This window comes from Schistocerca gregaria, chromosome 2 (assembly GCF_023897955.1).
Source record: "Schistocerca gregaria isolate iqSchGreg1 chromosome 2, iqSchGreg1.2, whole genome shotgun sequence".
Classification (NCBI taxonomy): domain Eukaryota; kingdom Metazoa; phylum Arthropoda; class Insecta; order Orthoptera; family Acrididae; genus Schistocerca; species Schistocerca gregaria.
This window is the reverse complement of record NC_064921.1, coordinates 479,955,878-479,973,976: the sequence shown is the minus strand read 5'-3', so window position 1 is coordinate 479,973,976 and position 18,099 is coordinate 479,955,878. Positions and strand designations below refer to the sequence as shown.

General features: G+C 36.2%; 1 protein-coding gene across 1 annotated transcript in view; it reads right to left on the bottom strand.

The window, feature by feature from the left end:
* LOC126335847 (glycerol kinase-like) overlaps window positions 1-18,099 on the bottom strand; it is a 193,131-nt gene that overhangs the window by 152,235 nt on the left and 22,797 nt on the right. Inside the window, exon 4 of the mRNA XM_049999317.1 lies at window positions 16,041-16,150. Within this exon, the coding sequence (XP_049855274.1) occupies window positions 16,041-16,150 (110 nt within the window). The remainder of the gene's footprint in view (window positions 1-16,040; window positions 16,151-18,099) is intronic.

The window sequence follows — 18,099 nt, the reverse complement described above, 5'->3', positions numbered from 1 at the left end:
CATCCCACTTGGCATCAGCAATGTAATATATTCTGTAATGTAACCAGCTATTACCAAGAAAAGTTAATCAAAACAGCAGACCATTAGATGGGCATGTGATTGCTTTGTACATCATACATGTGAGCAAATCACGGTTATCAGTTACTGATCGCTTGGAAATCTGGCCAAACTATGGAACACATGGGATCTGTGTAGCAATATGACTGTGATTCTATTGTCTAACTACTGCAGGGTTGTGCAGTTTAGTGTCCCTTTGATTTGCCCATATTGAGTAAGAACTTTACATTACAGTTTATAGTTATTCAGAGACCAAGAACCACACTGAACAGTGAAGTGAGGCTGTAGTTGCCAAATACATTAAGAAGTAATATCAAAATAAAAAGAATTGGCACCTCCAATTTTGGAGTGATTAGCATTTTGAAACTTTTGTTGCAGAAGTAAAATTGGTTGGGAGTTCATAATAATAGTTGCAATATGCTGGGCACCATATGATGATTATGAGGTATTTGTGAAACAGTTACAGGGATTTTCAAGTTATAAATGGAATGACACACGGTAATACTAAGTGGACATTTTAATTTAAATGTTCATGGCAGCTACACTCAAATCCGTCGTCATTTCATAAAATCCAACTGTCCTTCATACAATTTATACGAAGAGTTGTGGTTATCAGCAACACCACTATTGGAAACATTTCTACAGAAACACAAGGTCACAAAACAAACTGTGTAAATATTCACAGTTAAACTATAGGACTAATGAATGAAAAAGAAACTGAGAACTAATAAACGAAGAATGAATTGTATTAGGACACTAGAAAGATGTATATAGCCTACTTAGCACTAGTGAAAAATGTAAACTTTCACAGCTGGAAATGTCACATCAATAAAATGTTCTGTCCTGTTATGCTGTGATTGAATGGATTTCACATTAAAACCCAATGTTTTGTCCCCATCTGCAGAGGACATTTTCAAGGGGGCCGTAACTTCTTTGAATGTCCAATTCACATGTTGGCTCTCTACTGTCTGCAGCAAAGTCCCTCTTCTGCATACTTCAGCACAGTGGTGTGACATCATCACGTTTTGGATACCTTTGCACAATTGGCCATTGACGACTCCCATCATTCACTGTTGCTATCACCCCACGGTAACACCAGAATCCAGATGTAATTCAATTTCATGCCCTCCTCCTTCCTACTGAAATTCTTGGGGTGCTTTACAATCTCTCTGGCCTCTCTGTATAGCCTTTCATGGTATCCACTTGTGTCTATCAGTTCTTGAGTCCTATGAAAATGAATATGTTCTGCAACAGCTTATTTGTCAATCTCAACCTCTTCTAGTAATTTCTTGACAATTCTTTGTGTAGTGCCCACATACCCCCACCCCACCAACTACACAGAAACCTATAAATTCCTGCTTTTTCCCATTTGGTGAGCACCCTTCACTGATTTTAGGTGATACTGTATCTTGCAGATGGGTTTGTAGATTACCATGATGTTCCACTTTTTAAAGATTTTTTCCTATGTGGTCAGTAATGTCCTTAATAGAAGGCAGGAAATCTTTCGATATCGCTGATGCCCGAGTATTTCTATGATTTCTGTGTGGTGGTCTTAATGTTCTTTTTACCTCAGCAAACAAATAACCATTCTTGAGCAAAGCTTTAGTTCTGCTTCAAGTAGCTCTACTTTGCTGATGTTCCTTACTCTATCCGTCAACTTTTTATGATGCCTCACTTTTGTTGTGGGTGATGATTCAAATCCTGGTGTAGGTAATGGTCTGTGTGCGTGGGTTTTCAGTAAGCTGTATGATCCAAGCTACCATCTTCTTTCTTGAAAACTAGCACAACAAAAAAATTTAATCTTCTACCTGCCTCCTCCTTCTCTATGGTAAACTGAACCTTCAGCTTCATCCTGTTGAAACGTTTGTGAAAAGAACCTAGTTGCTCTCTACCATGCCACCACAAAACAAACATATCATCTACATACTGGAACCAAATATTCAGTTTCTTGTTCACAGGGTCTAATGCCTGCTCCACAAATTTTTCCATAAAAAAATTCATTATAACTAAGCTTAAGGAGCTACCCATAGTGACACCATCTGTGCGTTCATAGAATAACTGTTCCATTTGAGATATGTGGTTGTGAGACCATATTTAAACAGTTCTGCAATATCAGGAGGAGATATCCGATTCAGCTGTTGCAACATAGCAGTTCATTTTCCATGGCTGAAATTCCCCCCACAATGGCATTCGTAATACTGGTTACAATTACCTGGCAAATGACTCACATGTGGTGGTAGTCAAGGTGAGCGACCAATTGCAGCAACATTGCTTGTGATAGTTCGCTGTGACATGTCGCTTGTGTTTGGGGGCCTTTACTTAATGCCTTCCTGGGTGGAGCCCCAGTCGTGAACCGCAACGAAGTTAGCCACAGTTAGCCACAGGGTTACAAGGCATGCAATCCAGCTGTGACAGCACAGCTGGAATGTAGTACTGTCACTTAGCAGATTGATAGCAGGCAGGGAGATGTATTCATTGATTTACACACAATATTCTAAATAGTATGTAACTAAGCTGGAAAACATTTGATGATAAGGTTTCTATCTGTCATTACACTGTTCCAGGCTATTTAATCACAAAAAAATGATTGTCCACTGTCAATTTTCTCACAGACTTAAAAGTCACTCAATCAGTGTTGTAATCTGCACACCAACAGCTTTACCCCACACTTGCATCAAAGACAATCACTATTTTCTTGCTCTACATTGTGTCATGCCTTGCAAATGGTATGTGCTGGATAGCCTTTTCCTGTTCATTGAAAACAGCCTCTGTTGTGGAACAATTTTTTTCTTACCACGTATTTCTGTTTTCAAAATGAGCTGCTTATTGTTCTGACTGTGAAATGCAGTTGTGTTAAAAGAAAGCTGTATGTTTCTTGAAAACAATCAGTTCACTAGCTCTAGGGATATCATTCACTAAGCCTAACAGTTCAGAAGTGATTCTGTCTTTTCATTCCTTCAAGGCCACAGGGTTTTTACAGGTGTGATGTTCAATGACTTGCACCAGTATTTCTTCTCATTTATTCAGTGCCAAAAGATTCTCACTGATTGTGACAAGTGTACTATCATTTTCTGTGGCTGCCAGAGGCTGAAAATAATAGGCATTCATTTTGTATATGTTTGCACATGTTACAATGCACATTCAAATCGACACGTCACAAATATCTATGGGTGCAAGTTTTGTGCTCGGGACACATCAGTTTGCAGTTGCATTCCATGCGGCTGCCTTTAGTCAAATAAGCTTTTGTAACTTCTGAGGCAGATGGCACTTCTTAACCACTATCCTTCTGTACAGTAAGGTCCTTTTCCATTGCTCCAATGGATTTATGCCTGTAATGAATATCTTTCATCACTATATGCCACTCAAACAATTTGTGTTTAACAAAAGACACTAACACAAAAACAACTTCATCAAGATGCTTATTAAGCTTCCCCTCCAGATAAACTTATTTCAAAGTGTGACACATTCTTTTTATGTGCACATTTGTATTCAGCCCAGCATACAGTCTGTAGCAATGCATCCAGCAATGCATGTAATGGAAACACTTCTCCAGAAGGTAAATGAAAAAAAAAAAAAAAAAAAAAACTCAGTAGTATACGAATTGTCCTCTAAGGTTACTAATACAACAGGAAGCATAATTTCAAATGTAAGATGTCTGCTTCCTGTAACAATGTCCTCAGAATCTTGTACATTTGTCCAGGCCCTGCCTACATGGCATGGGGAATAAAGTCATTTTCAAAGCTCCCACTGAAACTTGCCACGCATTAAAGAAAGTTTCTGCACTGACTGACATGAAAACTTTTGGTGAAACTACTGCTACCTAGGTTTTTATTTGCAAGATAAGTATTTTTGATCATCCTATTTGATATGAGGAAGGCACATGGAAATCCTTGTCTCATACCATCAAACACCAATAATGTCATCAGTTCAAAATCATAATTATTGTTTCCATGAGCCCACCTATACAAATCCAGTCATTCCTGCACTTCTTCCAAATTCCTCCCCCTGCATTGTTCATCATAATTAACAAAAAATTTGTATTTTCATCTTCAGATGCAGCTCCTTAATTGTGTTCTGCCGTCTTGTAAAATAACACACATGGGCTATTACCTCCTTCAACTTCATGCACACTACTCAACACTGGTAGTATAATGTGAGGCCAAGCAACTTTCATTTTTATAGTCCCGTCTTGTTAACAGATTAATTCTTTCACGTTTGAAGTCAGAAATTAAGTCTCATATTTTATCTAGTATGGCAAGGTGCTTTTATTGGCGACATTCATTCAGTGCTTTAATTTTCTTTTCTGTTTGTGAATCCCAACTGACACAAGATGATACAATTTTGACACAGCATGATTCATCTACAGCCTGAATTTTATTGCTGCATTGTAATTGGTGCAGTCTAGTGCCTTTACTTTTAGAGACAAAATTCCCATATCAATGATGTGCATAATAATGTCTTATACTGTTGCCAGCAGCTGAATCTGAGCCATATTTCATAAACATTTGCTGTCTAGACTTCTCATTTTCCACTTTCCTTTTGTTAAAAGATTCAAATGATGAAAAGTGCAACTCTTGAGATTTTATCCATATCTCATGAGACAAATCTAAATCCTAAATCCTGTGTCTTGTTTACTACCCATTTTCCATTATGATCCTAAAATTGGTGATAACACTCAAAGAGAGATGTTGAAGCAATGTATCTCCCTTGGTATCTATGAAACTGTTTTAAAACACACCTTTCATGAGTGATGAATGTGCCAACAATATCACTGCACTTCATGATTATTCTAGCACGTTTTAATGATAGAATTATACCACTTCCATTAAGGTCACAGACTACTGCACCATACCACTATTGACTTTAAAATGCTCATTCGGAAGTGATGTCAGAATACCATGTCACACAATGTGACAGATACAATATTGGTTTTCGCATATTTAGCTGTTTCATATTATAGTTTGCAGTTTGCTATTTCAAGGCAATGGCTCACTGAAGATTATCACCAACACATCATCCTCATAATTAAATGTCATCCACTGATGCATCAATGATATAAGCCTTCAAAAGGTACTATAACAACTGACACAAAAGACAAAAATTGCATGTCTTCAGTGCAATGTAGTGGATAAGGACATGGATCACAGAGCTGAAGGAAGTGTTAGGTTTGTGCATAAGTTTGTAATGTTTTTGTTTTGTGTGTTGATATTCCAGTTGCTATGGGTTTATTTATTAACTGCTATTTTTTTATTTGTAGTTTACTGTTGATATATGAGTTTACATTACATTAAGTAACCTACAATAGTTCAAAAGAAAAATGTCTTCTGCATGCTACAAATCAAGTATTTTTTAATTATCTTGCTACCCAGATGTCTTAGTTACAAGGCATCTTCAGAAATATCTTCTGAAATATTACACGATTTTTTTCATCTGGACATACAGGTTATTGTTTGCACTTATAGGTTATAGATTTAAAACAGTTCATTCATTCAGGTTTTTATAATAAAATGGAAAAGTACTTCAAATCAGTGTCTCATTCATTCACTGTTTTTAAGACACACATCTTTCTCTCACATGGCAAACTGTTTGAAGGTTTGCAATTTTCTTTACGGACGTTGTACTCAACATGTAACAATTCAACTTCCATTTTCTGTGTATGTAATCATTTGTTTCTGTAAGTGCCTCCAACTTTCTCAGTGTTTGCTTTTAACTGATTTTGCTGTGATTGTATGTTTGCTGATGTAATTTTGTGTGTGTGTGTGTGTGTGTGTGTGTGTGTGTGTGTGTGTGTGTGTACTTTTATTTTATCTTTTTTTCCCACATACATTATACTTTTGGGAGAGAAATGGGATTTGTGATCATCAGTTGGGATTACTGTCTATTATATGATCAATCATTGTAAACTGTGAGTAGTTAGTCACATTCAGTTGCTCATTTAGTAGTATCTTCCTTTCAACCTTTCTTTTGTGTATGTGATAATTTTCTTGTGGCGTTAGGAGATGTTTTTCATGATTTATTCTAACTATTTTCATGTCTTTCTCTCTTGTAGTAGCTTTGTGATTATTTTCTCTTAAATGTTCTGCAAAAGTTGAGCAGCTTGTAGCACATTTTCATGCTCTAATATGTTCTTTGTAGTGGGTGCCGAGTGTTCTGGTGGTTTGTCATACATATCTTCCATCACATGTATTGCATTGTAGATGGTATATTCATGCTTTCTGATAGATGGCCATGTCTAATTATTTTTTGAATGTACTTTTGGATTGACACATCCATTTCAAATGATAAGTTTTATACCTCACCTTTTGAAAATATTTGTTATTCTGCGTATGAGTTAGTGCCTGTTGGTCTTGTGTACCATCTTGGATCTTCTTTCTTTCATATATTCTTTGTCACTGTTCTCCTGTTGCTGGGTGTGCTTGTTTCTGTGTGGTGTTTTTTTTGTATTGTTGTTTTTGATTGAGCATGTGTCATGTTTATTGACTGTATTTGTTATTTAAGTTTTTGTTTAACTTTGTGACTAGATTACTACTGTACCCATTGGATTTTGCTTTTTGTGTGATGATCTCTAACTCTCTCTGGTAGTTTTGTGTGCTGAGTGGTGCTATGTTGAGTCAAAAAAGTCTCAAGCAGATCAATGTTTCTGTACCCAACAAATGTAGAAGTAGTACAAGTTACAATAAAAAGTCTCTAGATGAAACACTCTGTAGGTGTAGATGATATACCTGATTGCATTTTAAAGAATTGTGGGGACTTTATTACTGAGCCCTTAACCCACCTATGTAACCTATCGTTTGCTACAGGAACTTTTCCTTCATGTTGGAAAATTACAAAAGTAAAGCCATTATACAAGAAAGGAAACAAAGATATTATTTCCAGCTACAGACCACTGGCACTCCTATCTGTTTTCTCAAAAATATTAGTAAGGCTTTTCAATAAGAGGCTAACAGACTTCTTAGAGGATAATGGCATTCTGTCAGAATCTCAACATGGATTTAGAGCAAACTGCTCAACCGAATCAGCAATTCACTCCTTTCTATTAGAAGCACTGAGAGCATTAGACAACAAAAAACTTACCATGGGCATATTTTTAGATTTGTCAAAGGCATTTGACACCATAAATCATGACAAACTGCTGCACAAGCTAGAAAATCTTGGCATAGGGGAACAGCTAACAACTGGCTCAGCTCTTATCTTAAGAACAGGGAACAATGTGTGGAAATAGATCAAGAAAGGGACAACATCATTAGGAAATGTAATTCTAAGATACTGACTGTTAAATACGGAGTGCCACAAGGATCACTAATGGGTCCTGTTCTGTTCTTACTCTATGTAAGTGACCTAAACATAAGCAATGACAGCAATAAAATATTTCAATTTGCTGATGATACGAGTATTCTATTACAGGAAACTCAGAATAAACTCTTGTAAAAAAAAAAACAAAAGAAGCCACTGACAGGCTAACATGTTACTTTGATGACAATGACTTAATAATAAACACTGAAAAAACTGTAGCTATGGATATACACACAGCATAAACAAAAAAATCTGATATCACCCAATCTAGAGCTATATGGACAGACAGTTGCCAAAACAGCGTGTATCAAATTTCTTGGACTTCATCAACAAGACATCTTGAAATGAAAAGCACTTATTGAGCAAATGAACAAAAAATTAAGTACTTCTTGTTTTGTGTTACATACATTAAAATTTGTACCAGCTACAACACCCTTCAGTGTGTATATTATGCAGTTGTACACTCTCACCTCTAGTATGGGATTATGTTCTGGGGAAATTCTGGAGAAGCCATCAAAACATTCAAAATTTAAACAAATAAATTATAAGACAAATGGAAGGGGGTAAATAATCGCAAATCATGTAGACCATAGTTTCAAAAAAGGATGATCCTGCATATCCTTGCATATGTGTATATATGTACTTTAAAATATAATGTATTTAAGGCAAAACTTACATACAAAAAGACCACTCATCACTCAAAATCACACAATACACAGCTATGATACAAGACAAAAATTGGATGTACATGTTCAAAGCGCCAACACAAAGTTATTTCAAAATGGCCTTATCCATCCTAGTATCAAACTAAACGATGCCTTACCAGATACCATTAAACACATACAAAACATTGGTCACTTCAAACCTAAACTGAAGTCGTACTTGGTCGATCACTGCTTTTACACAGTAAATGAATACCTACAAAACTAAATATTTCTATGTTAACCCAGTGTAGTCTCATTCAGAAGAACATTTGTACTTTATCTCTCTGTATATAGCGTAACAACATTTATTTAAGTGTTATCGCGCGCGCGCGCACACACACACACACACACACACACACACACACACACACACACACACACACACACACACACACACACAGAGTCACAAGCAGACATTTCAAATGTGTGTGTGTGTGTGTGTGTGTGTGTGTGTGTGTGTGTGTGTGTGTGTGTGTGTGTGTGTGTGTGTGTGTGTGTGTGTGTGTGTGTGTGTGTGTGTGCCCTAAGGTAAATCTTTCCGCTCCCGAGATTGGAATGACTCCTTACCCTATCCCTTAAAACCCACATCCTTTCATCTTTCCTTTTCCTTCCCTCTTTCCTGACTAAGCAACCGCCGGTTGCGAAAGCTCGAAATTCTGTGTGTGTGTTTGTGCGTTTTATTTATTGTGCCTATCTACCGGTGCTTTCCCGCTTGGTAAGTCTTGGAATCTTTGTTTTTAATATATTTTTCCCATGTGGAAGTTTCTTTCTATTTTATTTACATCATTATTATGTACAAAGATATATTATATGTAAAAAAGTTAATATTAACATAAAAATTCAAATATATCTTGCACATTGTGCAGCTGTAGATGAAAATGGATCAATAAATCAATCAATCTACAAAGCATATAACTGAGTGCTCGTTGCTTCTGTGATTGTGGGTGAGTTAAGTCTGATATATGATAGGGTCTGTTGTTGTAGGTTTATGCCTGATTTCAAAGCTATGCTGATTGTTCTCTTTTTTCATAGTTATTTCTAAGACGTTTATTTGCTTGTCATGTTCTTTTTCCACTTGTGAATCTTTTTATGTATTGTGTTATGTATGTGCATGCATATCAATCAGAATCTACTTTTTGGAGTGAAATTTAAGCAGTGTTCATTAAACTTCCATTAAAGAACAGTGTAAGTTTTAAATTAATTTTCAAATAATAGCAAATAAGGGTAAACAAGCCTGTTCACTGAGTTCATCTACTAAGAATTAAACATATGCCATTTAGTAAAACCATTAAGCATATGTGTATACCAATAGTGCAGGGAGATGTGTTGGGTAGTCAGCAATCAGTTGTTCTACAAAAAGAAAAAACTCATTCTTAAGTCATAAATGCAGGTCTAATGTTGTACGTCCAGCTCCTTGGAAACAATTTTGTTGACCTAATTTTGAAAACCACGTGATATAGCTGAAACACATTACTTCTACTCTGGATAAACATTTTGAGAGCTACTGAACAACATACTGTAGGAGGTATTGTTACCATTCATTCGAAACCAGCATTTCCAACTTTCTGATGACACAGTTGGAATTATCTGAAATTAATTATGAAATAATTTACATTAAAAGTTCATACCCTCGAAATTTCAGTTGCCTATTTTGCTTGAATGCCTGCAAGACTCTGAACTTTGATGATATTTTATTGTTGTATTTGTTTTGACATGGACAACACCTCTTTCTCATTAATTAATTTGATCAGTAATCAAGATTTCAAATAATTTAGAATCATAAAACATTTATTCATCAATTTCTTAATTATGTTGGTTGTGGTAAAAGTTTTCTCTCAGATAACATAAGTCACTTCGTGAGGTCTATTTGCATTAAAGTCAACGCCAGTCTAATACGACTATAACATAACTCAAAGCCTGTGTTTGGAAGGCTTCAGAGCGATAAAGTTTGATAAATATTATTTACTAGACAGTGTTATTAATTCTGGTGATCACATTACATGTTGTTTCACATTACTTTCATGTTCCTGTCACTGTATATTATGCCACCATGAAATGTAACTGATGATGTGAGTCTGATAAGTGTTTGGATGAGTTTCTTTCATATGTGTTTGAAAACAATGAGATATATGTCTCTTTGCCTGCAAAAACTGTGATTCCTATAAATGGAACAGCTCATCAGTAACATGCAGTGTATACAAAGCAGAATTAACCACTCTTAAAATTAAATTCCTGTTTGTCCTACATCATTTGGCACTATCTCCATAGCACCAGTTTGCAGCATATCTTTTCAAAACAGACATGATACTTGCAAGATATGTAAAAACTGAGTGCAACTTCAAAATACACATAAGGGGTACACCAAAACCCTCACTGGAAAATATTCTTCCCATGTAATTTAACTTTTCTGTAGTGTTTTTCCAGTTACAGAAATCTTCTTTCATAAAAGCTGTTTCTTTCTGTAGTCTTCTATGGTCACCATGTAGATGGACCTAAAGCACTCATAGCAGAAAACACTATCACTCTTTCCTGTGTAATGTAACCATAGATAATAAACCATCTGTTCCAGTTTGCAAGAACTTCTACTCCTTCACAGAAATTTACGAGGGTAGAATGTAGAAGTAATTAGAGCATGTGTAATATTATCTGACAGATAGTAACTTCAAGGATGCAACAGTTTGCTTCAGTCATAAGCAAAAACTGCTGTCAATCAAAATGATAACTGCATATTTCTTGATTTGCAGCATAACTTTTATTACTGGCTCTGCTTGTCAATCACGTACATCACTACGTGAATTTTGGGGAGCATAAACTGACTGTCTTGTTCCCCAGACTTTGAAGTATGGGGCGAGTGCCCACTACACCATTCTTCCAAACTATTATGGTGTTGACCCAGAGCCTTGTCCATCAGAGGCAATGATCTTACTAACTCCTCATGATACAATATCACTTCATGGGCAACTCACATCCTCCGTTTGTCAATCTTCTGGTTTCTTGTTGGATTTAATTTTGGAAGTAACCTCATGCCGTGTCTAAGCCATTCTCCACAATATAGTACCAGTCAAACAAGACAGACCACCAAGGAATGCATGAGAACCCCTACGGATATCAGAAAGTATGGGAGTGGTAATGACGTACAAAAGTTGTGAGGTCTTCCTTGACAGCCCAGTTGCTAAAAAAAGAGGAAAAGAAAAAGAAATATCTGGTTTTAATATTATGCTACTGAAATAGTAGTTGAGACTGCAATGGCAGTAGCTAAAAATTTATCAAGGCCTATTGAAAGGAATCATCAAAACATTTGTCATAACTGATTCACAGAAATCAATGAATATCTCAATACAGGTTGGGAGAGAAAAATTTGAATTCCTCTCATCCTGAATGTGAGTCCACTGTGTTAATCATTGTTCCAACTCACGCAGCCATTTGATAAGAGCATTGCCTGTAAAAAGCAAGATTCTAAGTCTGAGGACTTACCTGTGATACAGTCTAAATTTGAATTTTATATTTTTCATTGAATATGCTTATGCCACTGTTTATGATTTCAGGTGTTCATATTTTACTAACTTTTTATTTGCACTGACAATACCACAGTGATGTGCCATCACCTTAGTCCTCAGCTTCAACTTCCAACACATACAGCAACATGTAAGAAACAATGTGGTCATAGAGAAGGCCTGGTGAATGGAAAGGGCAAGTTTGCACTTGCAGTCAAGCTAAGCATGAAAAATCAGCATTCATATATAACTAATTTGCTGATACAAGTAAGAACAGATGCCTCTTCTGGTGTATCACAAAGTATTGAGGCCTCTATGGATTCACTGCAGGTGACAATCTTGTAAAGTTGTTCTGAACTCATTTCCCAAAAATTGTACTGGGGTTAATTCAACAGCCAACACATGGTGGAATTATTTTAGGTCTTGTAGCCACAAATAGCACTGATCTTACTGACAGCATCAGTACAGAGACAGGGATTAGTGATCATTATGTCATAATAATAATAATAATAATAATAATAATAATAATGGTTTATTTGTCCATAATAACTTTTACAGTCATGGAGATAGTCAGTCAGTACATACATGAACAATACAGTTTAGTGGTAGAAATAAGGTACATACAACATTAAAAATCCTTGGTGGAGTACAAACATTTAGCAATTAACAGCTGCTTCAATTTTATTTTAAATGTGTTTCCTTTTAACATTTTTATGGTATTTGTCAGTCTGTTGTAAAAAAAATCTTCCAGCAGAAAATGGATTATGATCCGTTGCTTTTTTATTTCTGAATTTTACGTGGTAATCCTCTTTCTACCTTGTATTATAACTATGGATATTACTATTTATTATACTATGCTTCATATTTTCTTTTACAAACAGTATAGTCCTTAGAGAATATAATGAATAGACTGTTAGTATATTATACTTAATCAAGTATTCTCTACAGGATTGACATTTACTAATATTCCCTATTATCCTAATTGCTCTCTCCTGGGCTCTAAAAGCCCTATCCATGTATACCGTTGGTTCAATAGTTATTGGAGTTAATGACTTTATCAAGAACACTAGGAGAGTTTTTATTCTCAAAAGACCAGATAAGCAGTTGTTTGCATTCCACTTAGACAATGAATGGACATAATTTATTTCCAATATGATGGACATACAGGAATTGTGAACAAAGTTAAACTGATTGTGAACTGCTCTCTTAAGAAGTATGTGCCAAGTAACTGGATTAAGGGCAGAAAAGCCGCACTGTGGTTGAATAACAAAATTCAGAAAATTCTGAGAGGACAAGAGATTGCTCCCCTCCCAGTTGAAAAAAAAAAAGCGCAAGGAAATGTCAACAGGCAAAGTTAGGGAAATTTGTGTGTCTATAAAAAGACTGATTGTGAAGCATGTAACTAGCACCATCATACATTACCAAAAGATCTTGCTGAGAACCCAAGAAAATTTTGGCCCTAGATAAAATTGCTAAGCAAGTCAAAGGCTTCTATTCACTCACTCACAGACCAGTCTTGTGTGGCAACAGAAGAGATAAAAAGAAATGTTGAACTTTCAAATTTCACTTTTAAAAAGTTATTAATGCAGGGTTGTTGACTGTCTTAACTGAATGCTACTATTAATTCAGGCTAAACATCCATGATAGCAAAAAAATGTTTCCCTGCTACAGTTCTTTTATGGTGATCATTGCATTATTAAACACTTGCCTGACAAGGGAGCAATATAACGAAGATGTGGCAACACAATAAAAAGTAACAAATACCATTAATTAAGAGCATTTTACAAACTGTCACTTCACTTTGATATAATTTGACACAGCACTTTATGTCCAAAACCTAAAATAACATTGCTGACTTTTGGCAGTGTATATAGTATCACTGTAACTGACTGTAATTACACAAACAATCAACAATCCAATTACAAACAGTGACTCTTACGTAAGAGGGCAGTCTTTAGAATACTGTACTGAGCTGACTGTAGGCACTGAATGGTACAATCCAATTGTGGGTCTGGAACTGTGTCCACGGCACATCATGTTTTGTGTCTGAAAGCAGATGTATATGCATGTCTGCCAGTACAAGAGGGAAGCAAAGTAGCTCACAATTGACACTGTTCCATATTGGCTATTGTACACTCTAATCGGCAGACATATGACATGCCAGAGGAAAAGGCATGAAAGCAGGTAGAGGTCCAGATTTGTGAGTGCAATCTAGAGAGATGGACCTGAGAGATGCCAGATGACTATTCCTGTGTGTTAGTAGCCTCCTGCAGTATTTGTTGTGTACCTCTTGTGTGGTACTCAACAAGGATCATAACAGACATACCACTGTTTGACCATCACACAGATTATCACATGGAGAACCTAGTAATAGGCATCTTGGCACTGATAAGCAAATGAAACAGTTGAAAATAAATAAGGATGGAATCGCAGTTCTGATTTACCGAGAATACTCTTCTAGTAAAGTAACTGATGACGGTCGAAGTAGAGAGGATATAAAATGTAGACTGGCAATGGCAAGGAAAGCATTTCTGAAGAAGAGAAATTTGTTAACATTGAGTATAGATTTAAATGTCAGGAAGTCGTTTCTGAAAGTATTTGTATGGAGTGTAGCCATGTATGGAAGTGAAACATGGACGATAAATAGTTTGGACAAGAAGAGAATAGAGGCCTTTGAAATGTGGTGCTACAGAAGAATGCTGAAGATTAGATGGGTATATCATGTAACTAATGAGGAAGTATTGAATAGGATTGGGGATAAGAGGAGTTTGTGGCACAACTTGACAAGAAGAAGGGATCAGTTGGTAGGACATTTTCTGAGGCATCAAGGGATCACCAATTTAGTATTAGAGGGCAGTGTGGAGGGTAAAAATCGTAGAGGGAGACCAAGAGATGAATACACTAAGCAGATTCAGAAGGACGTAGGCTGCAGTACATATTGGGAGATGAAGAGGCTTGCACAGGATAGAGTAGCAGGGAGAGTTGCATCAAACCAGTCTCAGGACTGAAGACCAGAACAACAACAACAACAACAACAACAACAACAACAACAACAACAACTACTACTACTACTACTACTACTACTACTACTACTCTTTTATACTGGCCCACTGGTCTCTTTATACTGGCCCACTCGTCTCTTGCTTCGTTTGCATTCATCCAGAGTCACTCACTCAGTGTAAAGTTCTGTGCAACCAGAAAAAGGCACAGACAATTCCTGTGTGTAAGAAGGGTAAAAGACTGGTGACCCACTGCCGACTGTTAATGAAGGTCTGAGTGTATACATTATGTCCCAAATATGTGAGTAGCTCAAAGACTTCTTCAGTAATTGTACTCTGTATATTGTACTGGATGGTGAATGTTCATCAGAGACAAGGTTACTGTCATGAGTACCACAAGGAAAAGCAAAAGGAATGCTTTCATTCTCTACATATGTAAATGATCTGATGGATATGGTGAGCAGTAATATGTGACTGTTTGCAGATGGTGTTGTAGTGTATAGGATTGTTAAATGACTGTTGTAGGATACAGGATGACATAGATAATTATTATTTGTTTTGATGAATGGCAGCATGTTCTAATGTAGAAAAATGCAGGGGATGCAGATAGGTAAGAGAAATAATCCTGTAATGTATGAATACAGTTTAGTGGTGTGCTTCTTGTCATGGTCACACCAACTAATATCAACAGATAATGTTGCAAAGTGACTTGAAGAGGAAAGAGCATGTAAGGCTGGTAGCAGGCACAACAAATGGTTGACTTCAGTTTACTGAGAGAATTCTAGCAAAGTGCAGCTGATCTATAAAGGAGATAATGTACAGAACACTATAAGGATTCATTCTTGAGTATCACTCCAGAGCTTGGGATTCCTGCCAGGTTGTACCAGAAGAGGACATCAAAGCAATTCAGAGGCATACTGCTATGTTTGTTACTGGTAGGTTTGATCAAAATGCATGCATTACAGAGATGCTTAATTAACTCAAATGTGAGTCCCAGAAGATAAAATTCTTTTCATAAAAAAACGTTGAGAAAATTTAGAGAACCAGCATTTGTAGCTGATTGCAGAATGATTCTACTGCCACCAATGTCATTTCACACAAGTACTGTAAATATAGGATAACACAAATTGGAGCTCATACGGAGGTGCAGATGCAGTCATTTATTCCTAGCCCATTTGAGAGTGTAATACAAAAGTGAAAGACTAGTAGTGGAAAGAGGTACCCTCCACTATGCACCACATAGTGGCTTGCAGAATGTGTATGTAGGTGTACTTAATAAGATAATTTCCAAATGAATTCCCTTAATCATTGATTGTAAATGAGATCTTCATGAATCTCTCTAATCATCTATTGTTGCATCCTTTTATGGCATTATTTATTCTTCAATTCCAAATAATTTTTTTAAATGTATATGTTTCATGTTTGTATCTACAACTTTTACTTTTGTTACTCTGAAGGAATAAAATCACAGAACAGCTTTGAATTAAACATACCTACAGAGTACTGAATCCCACTGAAGACTTTCTATATTCATAAGCATTGTCCTGGATGCATTTGTAACATCTGTTATATGTAAACCTCCTTTGACACCACCCGTCAAATTCTGAAATGAAATGTAATAATAGTGCTAATTTGAATTCATAGTCTAACTTACACTAAAATTTATGGCTTAAAGACGTATTAAGTACAAAAAACTAAATACACTTCATTATTGCACAGATTCTACACTGGAAGAAATGATGAGAAGAGATTAAGTGCAACAAAAGAGTTATTTTCCACATAATTTCTGGAAAATTCACGTGTTTAATGTGATGCAGTAACTCTTTGATGAATATTAACACAAATATTGAAAAGGCAACCATTCTAAAAGGAAGTACTGAGTTAGCCACAAAAATGAAGAACTGAACACTGTAATTCGTCTTTGGAACTTACGTTACCATTACTGCCAAGCAGCATAAAAATACTTCAAACAGAAAACAACATTTCTAGCTTTCAGAACGAAATATTCATTTTTCAGGAGAGTGCTTCTATTGAATATTATGGTAGTTGTTCTTCTCAAAGTTAAGTATTGGCCAGCCTTTGTCTCTTTGTAAGTTTTGAAACATTCTTATTTGAGTTTCCATTTTATAAAAATGACAATTTATATAATTTCAATCAGTCTCTTTAGGAAAATTATAGAGCAGTTCCTTCAAAAAGTCAAAACCAAATTCCTGTTCAGTCAGAACTTTAACTTCATTTCTAGTGTTCTGGTCCTTGCTTGGCTTCAGATCTCTCTTCCCCATTAAAAAGAGTTTCTCATGTTGGTTAGAGTCAGAGTTTGGATTCAGATCTGACATCAAGGATAATGAAATTCGGCTGCAATATTCCACTGTTCATACAACTGGTAATCTTAACAACCATCAACTAATCTTAGAAAGTTGTTAACACAGCTCACTCAGAAAAAAAAAAGAGGACCACATCACTGACAATTCATTGACTAGTTTGTTTACATTGATTTGTGCACTTTGTCCCACAGTTTCTAGAGCATTTCAAGAATGGCTGTCTCATAGACCTGTTGCTCTGACGTTGCATATACTGCCTCTTGTTGATTTCTTACACACACTTATATTTTTATTGCAGCATAAAATTAAAATAATAACAGCAGCAGTGAAAATATTATAAAGATATAAACAGTAGCAATATTACATAAAATATTTTGAGTATTTTAAATTATTATGTTTTGTCATAAAAAGGATATAACAGAAATGTAGAATGCCACTCACTCACTTAAAACACACTGGAAATACACAACTAAACTCTCACACTGCAAATAAATCACTGCCTCTCAATACAAAGTGTAATTGCAGTGACTGCAACTCATGTCAAAGAGCAGAAGCAAAATAGTCCAAGCAGTGGCAGCACTATCCTGCTATGGCTACCTCGGCCAATTTGCAAATGAGATTAACAACAATAGTAACACTATCCACAGCATGCCAGGAAGACTCACAGGTTAGCCAGACAGGCCTACTTCAGTACATCTGATAGAGAGTGAACCATTGTGACCTCTGGCCACCACCCTGTTTGCATAGGTGCAAACACAACACTTGGCCTTATTTAATTGGGCACACAGACCATTACAGCCAGTTCATCTCACATTGCTATGGAATGCTGAACAATCAAGAGTTACAACCAGGCTCCGAATCCCGGACTAGCATTTTGGAATATTCTATTATTCACTGTCTATGCTTGGTGAGACTAACTGGACACTGTTTATGGGAATGGACTTTGGCTTGTGAACTAGACTCCTCAGTAAATAAGGCTGCAGTATTTCAGTCATAACTGTAACAATTTTTGTTCCTGTACATAACAAGCTTTACACACAGACTGTCAGCTCCTCATGAAAGGAACTATTTCAAAGAAAACAGTAAATTACACAGAGAAGATTTAGCATCTCCGAATTGTGTATCTAAGACAAACACCAGGATGAGTAGTTGTTTTCAACAATCAAATCTTACTGTCCTCATTTACATCTTATGCCATCCCATTGCTCCATCGCTTTATGACATCCAAACA